This window comes from Phoca vitulina, unplaced genomic scaffold (assembly GCF_004348235.1).
Source record: "Phoca vitulina isolate PV1807 unplaced genomic scaffold, GSC_HSeal_1.0 scaffold15, whole genome shotgun sequence".
In the NCBI taxonomy this organism is placed as follows: domain Eukaryota; kingdom Metazoa; phylum Chordata; class Mammalia; order Carnivora; family Phocidae; genus Phoca; species Phoca vitulina.
This window is the reverse complement of record NW_022589718.1, coordinates 18825079-18843266: the sequence shown is the minus strand read 5'-3', so window position 1 is coordinate 18843266 and position 18188 is coordinate 18825079. Positions and strand designations below refer to the sequence as shown.

General features: G+C 38.7%; 1 protein-coding gene across 3 annotated transcripts in view; it reads left to right on the top strand.

Annotated features, from left to right (window-relative positions):
• Positions 1-18188, top strand: part of MSR1 (macrophage scavenger receptor 1) — an 89452-nt gene that overhangs the window by 48892 nt on the left and 22372 nt on the right. For all 3 annotated transcript variants that reach the window (XM_032413585.1, XM_032413583.1, XM_032413584.1), the window contains one exon: positions 3334-3387. In XM_032413585.1, the coding sequence (XP_032269476.1) occupies positions 3334-3387 (54 nt within the window). The remainder of the gene's footprint in view (positions 1-3333; positions 3388-18188) is intronic.

The window sequence follows — 18188 nt, the reverse complement described above, 5'->3', positions numbered from 1 at the left end:
TGCCTTCGGCTCAGGCCATGATCCCAGGGTCTTGGGATCGAGCACCGCATTGGGCTCCTTGCTCAGCCTGGAGTCTGCTTCTCCCTCTCCCACTCCCCCTGCTCGTGTTCCCTCTCTCTCTGTCTCTCTCTGTGTCAAATAAATAAATAAGTAAATCTAAAAAAAAAAAAGAAAAAGAAATAGCTAAACAGCTGGGCTAATTATGACAGGTCTGTAAAAATAACTAACCTAGCGTCTAGCTAATAGAAGGGTCACTAAAAACACTTGAAATCATAATGATGTTATTGAAAATACCTCCCCTTATATTTAAAGTTAGAATGTCAATTTATTACATACTATTTCTTATTTTTCAATGGCTTTCAGAAATACAATTCCTTATTTTTGATTGAAGAGTGTCATTTATAAAGGAGATTAACTCCAGGTTTTGACAAAGCTCTTGGGCTCCATTTTTAGCAAAAGGTATCATTCTAAAGGAGGGATGCACCCCTGTTCTCTAGCAAGGCTGTTTTTGATGTGTTCACCTGTGAGAAAAAATTTCCAAGTGTCCTCTGTGAGGAGATCTCTGAATCAGGCTAGAGTGACATAAGACATTTGTATTTATTGATAAGATTTTATTATTTTAAAAAAGTGGTATAAGATAAAAAGGCAAAAGTTTAAAAAAAAACTGATTTTTTTTTAATTTATCATAGGAACCTAGAGCTATCAGGATGTAAGTGAGTCATTTGCTCTGGCTAGAGCAAGCATTTCTGTTCTTAAACTATCCAAAACCAGTTGTGGTATAAAAAGACTCCCAAGAATAATGTACAGCCTCTTCCTTTTTACTAAATAATGCTAAAATGATCAAATTTATTTATTACATTATCTTTTTGAAAAGAATTAGAACTGATCATTATTACATCCTTTTAAATCCCCCCTCTCCCAATTTTTGTTTAATAGCTTAGACTTTTCCTCTTGGGAATCTGAAACTTAGGTACTGTATCTCATAAAAGTATATCATCCAAAAAATAGGAAAGGTTTTGAGTACTTTTATAAATTAATGATTTTTTGCCAATTTCACATTACCTGAAATGACTAAATCACAATTAATAAGTGAATATAATGATGTACAGTGTAATCATATATGCAAAACGATTAGAGGCATTCCCTTTAGCATACACTGATAAGGAATGGTTGGCATTTCATGAAATCTTCACAATAGAATTTTAATTGGAAACAACTTATGCTTTTTAAGTGCTCAATCTCAGTTCTCATGTTATCAGTGTAATTTTTGTATTTTTAAATTTGATAAATTGGGGATCAAAAAATCTTCTTTAAATGGTAAATAAGAACAAATGTTCAAAAACAAAGACAGATGGGGCGCCTGGGTGGCTCAGTTGGTTAAGCGACTGCCTTCAGCTCAGGTCATGGTCCTGGAGTCCCAGGATCGAGTCCCACATCGGGCTCCCTACTCGGCGGGGAGTCTGCTTCTCCCTCTGATCCTCTTCCCTCTCGTGCTCTCTGTCTCTCATTCTCTCTCTCTCAAATAAATAAATAAAATCTTAAAAAAAAAAAAAAAAAAAACAAAGACAGATGAAGACAAAGTAAAGTAAATTAGGGAAAGAAAGAAAACAACAAAATCCAAATAAAGTAAAATTAAAAATAATTGTACCATAAAAAGTGAACAGAAATGACAAAGTCCTCTCTCATTCACTGAGAATAAAATGACAGAGAGACCATTCTAGCTAAGCTTTGGAAGATGTAAAACAGTAAGAGCTACCATCTCTTCTATTCATCTCTTTATGGGCAAGATGCTTTATAAACATTGTTGCTAATTTTTAAGGTAACTGTGCAATGGAAGGTGTTATTTTTTCATTTGATGGAAAAATAAGCTTTTAGTTCAGAAAGATTTGAAAACTTGTTTTGAGCCACATACCTGGTAAGTAGCAGAGCAAAATAATTCAAATAGAGATTTCTAAAATTGCTGTTAGTATGCTATTACAAAGCCATGGATTTGAAACTATGTCCTCTGAGCTCTTGGATGAAAAGACAGAGGGTCTTGATTTTGTTGGGGGAAGTCAAGAACATTAACAAAGATTCTGACTTAAGAGAGTACTAGGATCAGCCCTACATTTATGCCAAGAAAGGTGATTACTTGCAAGGTAAATATTTGAGGAATGTTGGAAGAAGAATCAATAAACAAGAATAGCCCCACTCTCAGGAGATGACATGGTTACCATTAAAATCTCTTTGTTGGTGGGGCGCCTGGGTGGCTCAGTCGTTAAGCGTCTGCCTTCGGCTCAGGTCATGGTCCCAGGGTCCTGGGATCGAGCCCCACATCGGGCTCCCTGCTCAGCGGAGAGCCTGCTTCTCCCTCTCCCTCTGCCTGCTGCTCACCCTGCTTGTGCTCTCTCTCTCTCTCACTATCTCTCTCTGTGTCAAATAAATAAATAAAAAATCTTAAAAAAAAAAAAAAAATCTCTTTGTTGGTACTAAGACGTGATCTTCTGGATATACCTTCGAAAGTGGAGCTGTGCGTGAACAGTCATCAAAGGTCTTAACAATGTTTCCAGTACCTATTTGAAGTCCTGACCCTCAAATCAAAGGATAGCATTTGTACCAGACCCTTCTGTAAATAGGTGAGGTTTCTCAAAGCCAAAGGAAGTAGCCTATAGCCTTGGATGCCCTTGAGACCTTCTAAGTTTCCCCCAGGATGAGGTCATCAGGATCTTAGCATTCTCAGAAATTCATTCACAGCCCATCTTTGGGATTCTCCCCTCTGAAGAAATGGAAAACCACATAAAGTGTAATGGGAAATACAGAATCAAGGTTTCAGATGAGATGATAGGACATGAAACTTCCTGGAGGGGGGAGAAAAGCAAAGTCAAAGAAGAGGAAAAAACAAGATGAATAAGCACAAAAAGTGCTGTACCTCAGTTTTGTCTGCTTTAGGAAAATGGGATATTTAATGCCCTTATAAATAATTTGAGATAATGGATAAAGGGACTTACCCAGAACAAGGACAGGTTTCTAATAGGACTTTTAAAATGATAGCCATTACATCTGAAACTAATGATACACTATCTGTTAACTAATTGAATTTAAATAAAATAAGTTTAAAAAATTTTTCAATAGTGAAAATAAAATGATAGCCATTATTATTATTATCAACATCAACATTATTGTATTTGAATACAGTAGGATATGGTAAGTTGATATTCCGGGTTACCTTGTGATGCTCTGTCTCCATTTAAAGCAATTCATTTTTGTCTCCATTTACAAGTTATTTTTTTTTTAAATAATTAAATTGCCCTAATTACAAAAAACAATGTTGCTTTTTGTTTGTTTGTTTTCAAGGAAATCCTGGACCGAAAGGCCAGAAGGGGGACAAAGGGAGTGGAAGCATACTAAGTAAGTTTATGTTTCATTGTTTTTATGTGTGCCTTATAATAAACAAGCCTGTGATCATAGTGGTCTGGGCTCAAGGAGAGTGTGGGCAACTTCAGCATGAATCCACAGAGGTTCTGTGGAAGTCAGCCACAGTTTTCTCCAAATAAAGCATGCTAATTGTAGTAAAACAAATAGATTAAATTATACAACTCTGAGTCTCATTACCCATTTGTATTTTGTTTTCCTGATGAGCACAGTTTTCTAAAAATTCCACATAGAAAATTGTTCAATTTTCAAGCCACTTTCAATCTACTGAAGGAAAATCAAGTTTATGAACAGAAACAATTGTATCCTCCTTACCTACTGACTGAGCAAACTGAAAGACTCCAGCTAGGAAGTTGGACAATCTGAGAACCCTGGCCGACCAATTCTCTGATGGCTGGGGTTTTTGTGTTTTGTTTTGTTTTACTAAAAACTTGAAAAGTTGTGTTCTATATCCTAGACTTTCAAAATTGCGGCAGAATAGATCTGACACAGGGAGCTCTGTTGATCGGATGCTGACCTCATATACATTGGCCCTTCAAAACAAAATATTAGATGGGATGTCATCAATATGCCACGCTCTAAGTCGGTTCTTGTGTATTAGGCTGAATCCACACAGATCAAGTGAAAGGATTATGAAAAGGAACTGAGGAATCCCCCCTCCTGCGTTCCCAGCAGGAGATAGCTACTATCTGGGGATAGCTGCCACTACACACAGTGATCCTAATCTCTACCCAAACAGTGTCTGCTTTAGACAGATTATGGCTAATTCTTTAATGTACCAAAAATCTAGCATTTTTCAGTTGTAGTTATTATTTAAAAATATAGTACCGGGGCGCCTGGGTGGCTCAGTCGTTAAGTGTCTGCCTTCGGCTCAGGTCATGATCCCAGGGTCCTGGGATCGAGCCCCGCATCGGGCTCCCTGCTCCACGGGAAGCCTGCTTCTCCCTCTCCCACTCCCCCTGCTTGTGTTCCCTCTCTCACTGTCTCTCTCCCTGTCAAATAAATAAAATCTAAGAAAAAAAAAAAGATTTAAAAAAAATATAGTACCAATTTCTCTCCCTTATGACAGAATTATTTTAACCTGTAGTGTGTATGGATATGGCCCTTAGACAATTTAGGTTCACCACCTTGAATGCTTAGCCATTCAAGTATATGCTTTTCACAATTGTTGCATTGCTGGTGGCTCTTGCCCCTAAATTGAACAACATTATTGTGTGTCTCCTCACAGTGCTTTAGCATCTTTCAGTGCTTATTAGTGTTGTTACTATTATAGTAAGATAATGGAAACATTAGTATACCTTTTCTCCTTCCTGTCCATTTCTTTAATGTGATTACTTTTGTCTGCTGTAATACTTTCTATCCTACCTGGTCTCCTTTCTCCCTGTCACTCCGGTTATTTTCACTTGAGCTCATTGTGTAACTCTTTTCTCTATCTTCCTGTTTATCTCTGTCTTTATCTTTGCCTTTATCTTTATCTTTGATGTGGTTTTTATCTCTTTTTCTCCTTTTTCTGAGACTTTCCTGAGCTACTTAACCTTGACTCTGGGTAAGCTTGGCAAATAAAGAACTTCTCTGTTTTGCAGTCTTTTAAACTGAACACCCACCCGGTCTTCTGGTACCTGAGGTTATCAAATGCTTTGAATGTTTTTTTCAGATTTGTTCAGAAATGTTTTCAGCTATAGATATTTTCATGGCTGTTTTGAACTTTATGCTCATACTTTCTTTGTGAAAGCAACAATAGAGATATTTCTGTGTATAAGTGTTTATGGCCTCCAGATTTCCCTCCATGCACCACCCCCATAGAGAGTATATATAACTCCATAATGTTTCAAAAAGAAAGAATCATAGACACAAACATCTATACAATATGTTCTGCTTTTACCTGATTGAAGTTAATATGTCAGTCACTTGCCCATGTCCGGACATGTGGCTCTAGCTCTTTTCTCTCAATGACTATGCAGTATTCCATTATATGGCTATACCATAGTGCCCATAATACATCAGTCTTCCCTAGTCATGAACACTTGATGATTTTTCTTGGCCATGGTTTGGCTTTAATAAGCAATGCTACATTCAGCAGTCTCATACATGACCTTGTGGAACTATTTTATAATAGAGGATTTGCTAGGAGTAGAGTCAATAGTTCAAAGGTGACATGCATTTTACAATTTGATGGTTTCTTGTAAATGGCTCCAAAAAGGTTGTACCAATTTATTCTGCATGAAAGTGCCTGATTCTCCCCATCTTTAATTAGTTCTGATAAATAATAATTTATATTGAGTTATTTTAATATACAATTTTAATATTTTTCAGGCATGATTTAAATATAAAAAGAATAATCACTGATTTCCTCTTTTATATATATATGTCAGGACTGGTACAACCCCCTGATCGTATTTGGGCAGGGCCCTTTTAAGATCAGGTGGGTTGGGCAAGACACCCTCTGCTACCATCTCATTAAAAGGCCCTTCACCTCTGGACAAGTCATCAGCACAACCAACTCCAAGATCCCTTTGTGGCTCCTCCAAATGGCTTTGGTTCCTGTGTGGTGTGCAGCTTCCACATAGCTTTCTCTCCTGGTCCTTTGTGCTGTTGGGGCCTCTGTTCTCACATTCCTACCTCTCCCCACTCCAGTACCCCACCATCACCACCATCTCCTAGCGCCCTTAGCTGGGATGCTTCCCATGTACTGACTGGTGGGCTGCTCGTGCCAGTTCTCAGAGCCAGGCCAGAAGCCCTCTGCCATCCACTCACCTCATGTTTTTTGAACCCAATTTAACCCGTTGGGTTCTAGGAGACATCTCTTGGATACTGATTCTATGTGGGTTCTTGACGTTTAAAAACAATACTCTCAATAAGTGATAGGATACATAAAAGAAAATGCATTTGTTAATTCACTCATTCCTTCACTCAGCATATGTTCATTGCATACCTCCTGGAGCTGGACATAGGAGATAATAAGATGACTATTGCCTCTCACCTTATAGAGCTAATTGTCCCTGGAAGCCCTAGACATGTAAATGGGCAATTTCTACAATACAGCAGAATTTTGTAAGGGGAGGAATAGGGCTCTAAAGGTGTTTGGAGGAGATCAAGATTATTAAATTCCTTAAAATATTAAAAAGTAAATTGATTTTGATTAGCTTAGTTTACCTTCTTATTCTACAAATTACAACCTTTTTTTTTTTTCTCAAGTTTATAGTGAAGTAAAGTAGAGCTTGGACAGTTCATTCAACACATTTAGACCAAAAAATAGAACTTGTTTCCTTAAATGACCCGGCTATCTGAAGCAAGAATATTTTGATCATGAAAAAATAATACTGAAATGTTTTATTCTAAAAATCTCCTTGTATATTACACTTTAAATATCAATTATAGATCCTGAAGATGAAGAAATATTTCAGTAGACCTGGAGATATTTTGTGTAGGTGAAGAAAGGGATAAAAATGAGAAAGGAGACAAGGTAAGAAAAGACCAACCAAAAAAAAAAAAAAAAAAGGAACAGGGAAGATATAGAGTAGTGTGATATTTGTGTAGGTCTCTCTATTAATTAACAGATCACATTGTCACACCTCTCGTTTCCTTCAAGGTTTACACATAGACCCAAGCTTCACAGTCTTAGGTTTCTAGTAAATTCTGAGTCATGTGTCCATGTGTCTCTCAGCCCTTCCATTCCCTCTCCTGTAAAATGGACATCGTGACACCTACCTCACAGGGTTGTTGTGAGGATCACATAAGGTATTGTGTGGGGAAGGATGCTCTGTAAAACCATAAAGTGCTTTAAACACATAAGGTACACTTCACAGTGGTCTCTCTGAACTGGAACCGCTCTTCCTTGCTGGTATCGTGCAGACATGTAAAATCTGTAATCAGGGTAGGAGGAAGAGCAAAATGAAAATGCGAGAAGCCAAATAAATGTCACGGACGAAAAGAGCGATGCTAGAGAATAAGGTAAGATTTTACGTTAGATAGAGCAATACGAGTGTGACCAGATCACAAATCAATGAGTTTGTCTGAGCCGAGCTGAAGAACTTAAGTTATAAATAAAAGAAGTGACTTAACAGAGTGCATGCCAGAGGCCAGAAGCTGTCAACAGAGGTCAGAACAAAATGTCAGCCTAATAAAACAAGAATCCAGCCTCTGAAGGACAAAGCAAGAGCCCAAGACTGTGCTGATGAGAAAGCGCCCAGAAAGGTTGAAACGAATTAGAATTGTCAGTGGTACTTTGGGTCTGCACCTGTGTGACACCAGAGTCCCCAAGAAAAAAAAATTAAAAAAAAAAAAGAGGAGGTAGAGGAATCAGCCAGTCTTCAGACGGTCCTTATTATTAGAAAACTGGCAATGTTGACTAGTCCATGAATGCAAACACGTGGAGATGAGTTGGATCTCTTTGTACATGGTTTAATCAGATGTGACTTCCTACGCTGCTCTGTGCTGGGGGACAGCTAAAACCTGGGGAGCCTCTTCTCTTGCTAGCAGGCCTTGGTCGACATTGGCCACAGCATGACCTTGATGCCAGAGATCGTGGAAGAAAATTCCAGGGGACTCAGTTCACAAGTTGTCTGACAGCCCAGACCACAGATTAGGGGAGAAGGGCTTCTCTTCTCTGTTTAGACAAAAATAGATGCTGAATTCATGGGAAATCTCTTTTGGTTGATTAACTTCTTCAGTGTAAACTGGACCTTACAGGGTTTGCAAAGAGGGTGTGTGTGTGTTTGGTAGGGAGAGGAAATGTGGAGAAAGGGGGTGGTAGATTTAATCTAACTGACATTCCCCTTTATACTTCATTCTAAATAGAACTAGATATTCATCAAAGTCTATTGGACACTTGTGCCCTTCATGAGGAGGCCTGGAAGTGATGCTTTTTAAATCTATAATTCAGAATGCTCATGCCTGGTGAGTCCAACTTAGTGACATTTGATCATTTTAATTGGATACTTTGCTCTAAAATGTAAGTATAGCCTCAGAGAAAAATAAAGGAATTAGGTCCTTAAAAAAAAAAAATAGATGCTGAATGCCCAGTTCAAATGCACAAGTTATACCAATGTGAGTAATGTGCAGTGAAGAGAAGTCTACCCCAAGCTCTCATGCTTGTCACAAGGGTTTGCCTGCTCTTTCTCACCCAACTTGGAAGGGTGTTTCAGTCAAGCAAAAACAAATCCTGCTGTACAATTAAACACTTTGTGTGAGGCTCTGTCCTAAACATACCAATTAGCAATGTGTCGTTGATTAGTATTTCTTACTGTGCTTTGTTCATGCTGATAATTAGGATGTGAATTTAAGGTGTCTTATTTTGAAACTCATACAATGATATGAAATATCAATTTGTCTTCCAGTTGATTTCTACTGAGGACTCAGCACGATCTTAAGTGATTTCTGGTCTTTCTCATTCAATTGACCAAAGTCGAACCTTCTCCTCCAAACACTAAATAATTAACAACAATGAACATTTAGAGAACACTGGCTGTGCGCTAGGGGCTTTTGACACATTCTCTCATTTAAACCTCAGAAGAGCCTTGGAGGTAGGGACTATGATTATTCCCATTTTATAGGTTGTAAACTGAAGCTCACTGCTGATAAATGGAAGAACAGAAATTCAAAGCTAAATGTACAAATTCCTAAAGGCCCTGTTTATAACTATGACTCCATTCAACAACCCCACACTAGTTTTATGTATTTTTATATGTAAATGTCACAAATACATAGCATGGAGGGTGTGGAGAAAGAAGGAAAAGAGAGAAAGAGATTTTTTAAAATTATTTATTTGAGAGAATGAGAGAGGGAACACAAGCGGGGGGAGAGACAGAGGGAGAGGGAGAAGCAGACTCCCCACCAAGCGGGGAGCCCGATGGGGGACTCGATCCCAGGATGCTGGGATCATGACCTGAGCCAAAGACAGACGCCTAACCAATTGAGCCACCCACGTGCCCTGAGAAAGAGATTTGTAATAAGCAATTTGCTTTTCTAGAATGGGCCTATAATTTGAAGACGCTAAGGAGACAAAAATCCTTACAGTATGACTTCCGTTATTTCAAATTAAAAAAAAAATAAGCGTTCTCAATTAATCTGTATTTGTTTATGTTTCTACCTTCACCTACTAGTTCAGCTCTTATGCCCGGTCTCTGCCCTGAATCTATTATCCAGAAACACAGTCTCCCTGGAATACCTGTGAAACTTGCGTTATCCGTAATAGGAGTTATTTACTTGCGGACCCCAGGGGAAGGAGCTACCCGTTAATATTCTGTCTTGTCTTCAGTCCCTGGCTGTATTTTAATGATTTTGAATGAGGTTTGGCTGCTTTGATGTTCCTCTTCTGTTACTGTGTCTCCTTTTAACTCCTCACTACACGTTTCTGGGCAGCCCACGTTAGGACTGAGCGGAGCACACGTGTGGTGTTTAAAGTAAAGCTTTATGTGAGTCTGGGCATTGTTGCTAAAACACTGAACGTTCCACTAACACAATAGATGGGAATAACTCATACATCTTATGAACTGAAATAGAGCTTTATAGATTTTTTATTTATTTGACAGAGACAGCGAGAGAGGGAACGCAAGCAGGAGGAGTGGGAGAGGGAGAAGCAGGCTTCCCGCCGAGCAGGGAGCCCGATGCGGGGCTCGATCCCACGACCCTGGGATCATGACCTGAGCCCAAGGCAGACGCTTAACGACTGAGCCACCCAGGCGCCCCTGAAATAGAGCTTTAAATGATGAATGGATCCAGCAGTTAGCACTTGCCCTGATGAGTCCCTATCCCAGCTGACTCACACAGCCCAACTCCTCCCAGAGCCAATTAGAAGGAAAAAAAAAAATCAGTACAGCTCCAGCTCGGACTTTTGCACCAGCAAAATTTGAAATTCATCCAGTTCTGGGCCGGAATGCAGGTGAAATAGACCCAACACACCACTTCTCATCAACCACAACCTCAAAGGGTAAAATGGCTTTCCGGCTGCTCCTGAGAGAACTGGGTCCCGGCTTCCCATTCTGCAGTCAGCTTAGTCTTAGACCAACACAAGATCGTTTATTTTGTGTCAATGAAAGCCTGTCCAAGTAGGGGTTCACATTGTCCTGCAGTGGGAATCTCAACACCAAATTCCCTAGAACCACACAGTTACTTGCACATAAAATGTCCAAGAAATATTTCCCGTTGTGGCTTAACCTACAGACTTGCCCTTTCCTGGGGCTCTCCAGTTACTTTCATTCCCAGCTTCCCCTGAATTACTCACATCTGCTTGACCCACTCACTGCCAAGTGAAACACCTGAATCCCAGCAACCTTTCAGATGCTCATTAAGCGAACTGGTTAAAGGAATCCTAATGTGAATTCTTTAGCAAAATGAAAAACACCCTTCGTCCTAATTAAGTTTTGTGTAATTCTGATTTCTCATTTCCTAGAAATGCTGGAAGGTAAATTGTTTTACCTGAACCAACCAATATTCAGTTTCTGTACACAATATTTTTACCAGAACTCCACATGGTTTATGGCGTAATTCCTTTCCTACAAAATGACTGTTCTATTCCAAAACATCTTCCACACCAAACTGTCCTGTTATATTCTCCTGTTATAATCTCTTACCTACTCTATTACCTATACCTAGAAACACTATTTCTATACCAAAAGAACATGTATTATATTAATCACAGAAGGTAGCCAAATGAATAATTAATATTACTATTGAGACATCTAGTAGGTACTCAATAAATACTTTTGTAGTTTTTTAAAATAAGAATTGGAACTTCTAGAGTGCCTGGGTGACTCAGCTGGTTAAGCGTCTGCCTTCGGCTCAGGTCATGATCCTAGGGTCCTGGGATCGAGTCCTGTGAGTCCCCCAAGCCCCACATCGGGCTCCTTGCTCCTTGGGAAGCCTGCTTCTCCCTCTCCCTCTGCCCCTCCCCCCCCGCTCATTTTCTCTCTCTCTCTCTCACATAAATAAAATCTTAAAAAAAAAGAAATAGAACTTCTAAGCCTTTAAAGTAGACATTTCAGTGACAAAGTGATTATTTTTTGTTAAAGGTTTTTCACTGTGTTCAGATCATGACATAACAGGGATGGGTGCTTGGTTCTCATTTATGAATTAAAGAAAAAGCTGTATTTTCAAATTTATACCCATTGAGGTACTCTATTTCTCATTTTGTTTACAACTAATCAAAAACACAAAGAGGAAAAAAAGAGAAACAAGTGTATTATTAGTCTGCTAGGGGTTGCCAGAACAAAGTACCACAGACTGGTACCGGACATAAACAACACAAAACTATTCCCTCAGAGTTCTGAACACTGAAGTACAAGATCAAGGTGCCCTCAGGACACTAGTCCTGTTGGATTAGGGCCCCACCCAGATGGTCTCAATGAACCTTAACCTATTTCCTTCGAGCTCCTATCTCTAAATATAGTCACACTGGGTGTTAGGACTTCCACAGATGCATTTTGGGGGAATATAATTCAGTCCGTAACAGGAAGGTATCAAGAACTGATGTCCATGTGCATGGGCAGTCTCATGTCTAAATCTTTGCTGTGCAGGCCTGGAACTTTAAGAATGAGGAAGATCTATTTCAGGTGTCCCGGCCTCTCTGCCAACCAGTTCTCAAGGCCTAAATTGTATCATAGATAAATTTGAGACATTCTGCTGTTTTTGTAGTTATGAAAGCAATTTCATTTTCATTTGTTTCTTGTCAGTATTTTGTTTTCACATTTCAGGGATCTTCTTTTACATTATGGAATCCATAAAATTATAAAAATTGTCAGGCTAATGCAGTTTAAGTAGACAGTAGCCAATGGTGACTAGATTAATGAGAAATAGAATGACCTGGGAAGCTACTTCTAATGTTTATTTATTTATTTTTAAAGATTTTATTTATTTATTTGACAGAGAGAGAGAGAGCACAAGCAGAGGGAGAGGGAGAAGTAGGATCCCCGCTCAGCAGGGAGCCCGACGTGGGGCTCGATCCCAGGACCATAGGATCATGACCTGACCCAAAGGCAGATACTCAAGTGACTGAGCCACCCAGGCGCCCCACTTCCAATGTTTATTGTCAAATAATCACCATCTCTGTATTTGTAACAATTTTTTAAGTAGAAAGAAATGGAAACCTGCTTAGTCAAGAAACAGAATCTATTGATTCACATAATTAAGAATTCCAAGAGATGGTTTTGCTTCAGGCATGGTGTTCAGGCATGGATCCAGGAGTTCAAACTAAGTCATTTAGACTCAGTCTCTCTCTCCCTTTCTCTCTCTCTCTTCCTCTGTGTATATATGTGTATGTATATATATTATATATATATAAATTCAAAGTTGTATATATGTGTATGTATATATAAAATATATATATATATAAATTCACATCTAGTCATGTCTGAGAAAGAATGCCACCTTTTTTCCTTCAGAAGAACTCTTGTTATCTCTGCCTGGATACTGAATTTTCCCTTGACTAACCACTGTTGTATTTAGAGAGTGGGGCATACTCACTGCCCAGTCAAGTAGGGTCAATAGCAAGTGATGGGTTAGGCAGGATCACCCCTTCAGGATCTCAGAGTATAGGGTAAAGGCCCTGAAAACGTGGATCAACCTAACTTTGCTATTACATACTATTCAATAATATTCTTGTTAAGTGCTTAGTGCTTACTGGACAGCAATGTATTAGGTCAATTCCTCCATAATGTGAGAGGTTTAGAACTCTCTTAAGTAACCACACTGTGTTCTTGTATCGTTCTCCCAGTTGTTCTCAGGCTCTCAGGTGAGCATCAGAATGACCTCTAAGGCTTCTATCATATACGAATGGCTGACTCAACATAGATGCTTACTTCAGGGCTTTGGGTTGTGCACCAGTATGTGTGATTTCCAAAAGCTCTCCTTGGAATTCCAAAGCACGAGTAGTTGAAAATTTCTTCTTTAACACACAATAGATACTTTCGTGCTACCATCACCCATTCCCAAATCTGAATTTTTAAGAAATAGTAACACTAATAACACTAATGTCTGTAGTACAAAGAGTGACCCTTCTGTGCCAGGTGCTCTGCAGGGCACTTTGTATGGCTCTCCTTCACTTCATCCTCACAAGGAACCTATCACTCTGCTGTTTTTCCCCTGAGGATTTAGAACATGAAGTAACCAGTGCAAAATCACACAGCTAGTACTTATGTGGAGGAATTTGAATCTTGGTTTATCCCATTTTTAAATTCTGTCACATTATATTGCATCTTAACTTGAATTTTTTTTAAAGATTTTTATTTATTTGAGAGAGTGAGAGAATGAGAGAGAGCACATGAGAGGGGGGAGGGTCAGAGGGAGAAGCAGACCCCCCGCTGAGCAGGGAGCCTGATGCGGGGCTCGATCCCGGGACTCCGCCATCATGACCTAAGCCGAAGGCAATCGCCCAACCAACTGAGCCACCCAGGCGCTCTTTAACTTGACTTCTTTCTCAAACTTCTTCAAAGTACATTCATGGACTAAAACAGTTCTCACAAAAGTCCTGTGAGGTGATTACAAAAAAACGTCATAACACATGAAGAAACTAAAATGAAAACAGGCAACACAATTTGTCTAAAGTCATAAAGGAAGTTTGTGGCACAACTGAGAGTAGGGCCCTGGTCTCCTGGCTTCTCATGGAGAGAAGCATCCTGTTCCCTGATATAGACTGTGCCCCTTCTCTGGTCAATAAGCACTGGGACCCTCTCTTTGGAGATAAAGCAGCTAGTACCTCATCCTGAGAACCCACACTTCATGGTTGTTGTTGGGTTTTTTTTCTGCTTTTCTTTCTGTGATTATGCAAACAAAATTTGCTATCCCATGCTTTTTTTCTTCTTCCTATCTACTTTGATTACACTGAAACAGCCAAAATTTAAGCTAAGCAAATGGAAGCAATGTTTCCTGGAGGAGAGAGAAATGCTCATTTGTTGGATTTTTGAGGCATCAGGTAGGATCTATCTTTAAATACCTGTGGACACAGCTGTTGGACAGAAATCATGGCCTTTCCTGTCAAATGCCAAGGGAATGGAGACTTTATACATTAATGTCTCCTACTGATCCGGCAAGGCAGTCCTGATAACACCCTAGAGCTCTGAACAGTTACAAGCATAAACAAAATATAGCACACAATGACAAGGACAATGCATATTTTCTTTTAATTTACCTCCCGATCCAATTCAAGGGGCACTCAGTTATTTTAGAAAATAATTTTCTCTTCATGAAAAGTCAAAGTATCTGTACTGAGTTGTCAGTCCTGTCAATAACTAAACAGATTAAGCTTTCTTGGGCGAAATTTAAGACATTTTTCTCCACAAAATCCACAACTCAAAATCCCTACAGTCTATGATTTTAGTTTCCTAGAATAACTTTCAGAATGAAATATAATTAATAATTCTAGCACTACCTTTCTATAGTACTTTCTAGCCTAAAATACATTTTTTTTCACATATAATCATATTTGAAACCTCAATTGTTGGAGGTAGGTGTTATTATATGTATTTTATAAATAGGCAAGTGAAGGATCAAGTAGGCTAAATCACTATCAATGTCTCAACAGATTATAAAGAGGGACATAGGACCTTTACGGGGTCTGGCTGAGGCCTGCATTTTCAGAAATCAGAAAGAATGATAATGTAATTTATGCCAGTTTGTGATGTGCATGTTCTAAATTAGCTCTGTTCAGTATCTTCATGGATTGCTTATTTTTATGCCATATGGTTTTAAGTGAAGAGCAAAATTGTAAACAGTCTAAAAATAAGTAGGTAAAACTCCCCTTTATAAATTTTTTTGTTTTCCTAAGTAACTCTAAAAACTAAGACTCACTTAGAAATGAAATATTAAATAATAACAAAATTATTCTAAAAGGATAATAAATATCCTAACATATGAGCACGGTCCCTTGAAGAACACAATATGGTCTTTGAAAGGCAGACATGTCTGTTTAATTGGCGATTTGGAAATCCAGTAATAGAAGCAACATTATAGCTCAGGATACTCTGAGGACAACTTACACTCCCAACCATGCTGGCTTCTCTTGTCTTACTCAACCTTTCCATTTTGTTTGTTTTTCCCCCACATAAACTTATCCTTAAGCATCACACCTTTGTGGGGATCTGCACAACTAGGGAGGTATTCTTTTTAAACACAAAGTTCTTCTTTCATCTTAAGTATTTATCACTTCTTTTAGCAAGATTCTTTTTAAAGTTTTATTTGATAATTCAGCCCCGAAACTGACAAATATAGGAAATAATAGCCTTCTGCTACTTTTTAATTTTCATACGTTGAAGTAATTTACTCGTACTCATAATTAAGTTCGATTTGCTCAATACCATCTGAGTATTTTGAAGCAACAGATTCTCAGTCTTTATTTTAGTTATTCAGCTGTTGAACTATGGGTGTTCAGTATAATCATGGTGGAGTTTGCTAACTAATTTCCCGTATAGCCAAATATCTACTACCCAGCTATTCTGCAGTCCTCAAATCTTGGGGTTCAGTTTGTTCTTTAATAATGAAATACAACTGAGCACTAAACTCATGTTCTAAGGCAATTCAGGTGCCTCCTACGTAAAATAGTTTGATGAAAATACAGAAAAATTATATCCCTCCATGTATCTTCCCTGCCACCTCTGTGATACTGGGTTTAAGAGTGTTATAAAAATTCATATCCACATGAAACCTCAGAATGTGACTTTAGTTGGAAGTAGGATCTTTGCAGGTGTAATTAAGCTAAGATGAGGTCATATTGGATTCAGGTGGGCCCTAAATTGAATGACTAGCATCCTTATAAGAAGAGAAGGACACACAGATGCAGGAAGAAGGCTGAGGCAGAGATTGGAGTGATGTAGTTACAAGCCAAGAAACGTTATGAATTGCCAGGAGCCACTAGAAGCTAAGAAAATGCAAGGAAGGATTTCTCCCTAGAGCCCTCAAAAGGAACATGGCCCTGTGGACATCTTGATTTCAGACTTCTGGCCTCCAGAACTGTGAAGGAACTTTTTTATTTTTTTAAGATTTATTTATTTGAAAGAGAGAGCACACATGAGGGGCGGGGGAGGAGCAGAGGGAAAGGGAGAAGCAGACTCCCCACTGAGCAGGGAGCCCGATGCGGGGCTCCATCCCAGGACCCTAAGATCATGACCTGAGCCACCCAGGGACCCCTAAATTTGTTGTTTTAAGCCACATAATTGTGATCATTTGTTACAGTTGCCTTAGGAACCTAATAACCTAGGTATCTTTGGCTGCTACTTTCTTTCCACACCACTCATTATGCAATGAGCACCACATCACTCCCTTCACTTGAAGTACCCTAGCTCCACCTGGGAATCTAAGAGGATTTTACTGAAGGTTTAGTTATAATAGGAAAATGTAAGCAGAACAGTCTACAGTGTAAAGTTGAACCTCAGACTTCACTGTCTTGAAATTCCCAGCCAGCTTAGACCTCAAATTTCCTCACTGGACAGTGTCATGCTCTCCCCTGCCATCGGACGACGCTGCGTACCTGCTCTCCATCGAGACCCTCTCCATTTACCTTGTTCTCTGCTCTGTCAAGGGATTTCCAAAACGTCCGTCTCCTTCGACTTTCAGAGTAAGATTCAAAATCCGTTACAGTAATTTTCCAGAGAAATTTAACTCTACTTCTCCAAACATCTGATACCCAGGTTGTGCCTTTCTTTCGTAACTAAATACCTCATTAAGCTAATTATCTTAAAACATCAATTCTCTTTCTAGAGGAATTCAGCCACATTGTGAGGACTTCCAGGTCAAATTGCAATCAGATTTTTTTTTTTAATTTATTACAGTTGGAACTCTATTATAAATACCACTGTAATAAATTTAACCCTAAATCCTAATTCCGATAAATAATAAGAAAAGAGAAAACATGACCATGAGGTAAACGATATGATTAACAGTTGAAATAACTGAACTCCTCAAGGGTTATGTTTAGGGGCGCCTGGGTGGCTCAGTGCGTTAAGCGTTTGCCTTTGGCTCAGGTCGTGATCCCAGGGTCCTGGGATCGAGGCCCATTTCGGGCTCCCAGCTCAGCAGGGAGTCTGCTTCTCCCTCTCTCAGCCTGCTGCTCCCCCTGCTTGTGCTTGCATGCTCTCTGTCAAACAAACAAACAAATAAATAAAATCTTTAAAAAAAGCCTACAATAAACAAAGCAAAAATAACCTCTAAACTTGTTAACTTTTCTTATATTTGGAATTACTTCTTCAGATGTAAATTACAAAACTTTTTGTAAATTATCTGCTCTATTACATATTTTTCTTTTGGTATCTTATAGTCATAGAAATATGAATAAGCTATTACTATAATAAATATTTCATATGTTTTTATTTTATATACAGACTTTTAAGAATACATAGAAATTATCACTACTCTACTCTTCCCTTCAGAACTGGGAAATAAGAAGAGTGAGATTGTTTAAAAAAAAAAAAAAAGAGTGAGATTGCTTGTAGAAAGTTAAACTACAATGAATCAGAGCAGAGATATGTCAAATTGAATGTGTTAACATATATAAGGAAAAATGTGTTAACCAAACAGTGTTGGCCAGTCCCCGAGGCAAAATCTCACTGCTGTGTTTCATTGTAAATTAATAAATTAATTAAGCCAGTAATTCACTGATTGTGATTTGACTTCCTGTGCAGATTGTCCTCGGGGAGAAAATGGCCTTGTCAAGCAGATACAAATATTTCAGTTTTTGAGGCAATTACATTTCTCATTGTAAATTGAATTGACATTTAGTCCCAAGATTCTATTTAACATTAGTCTGCCAATAAGAAATAAATCCTCTGAACCTACAAAACCATTTTAGAATG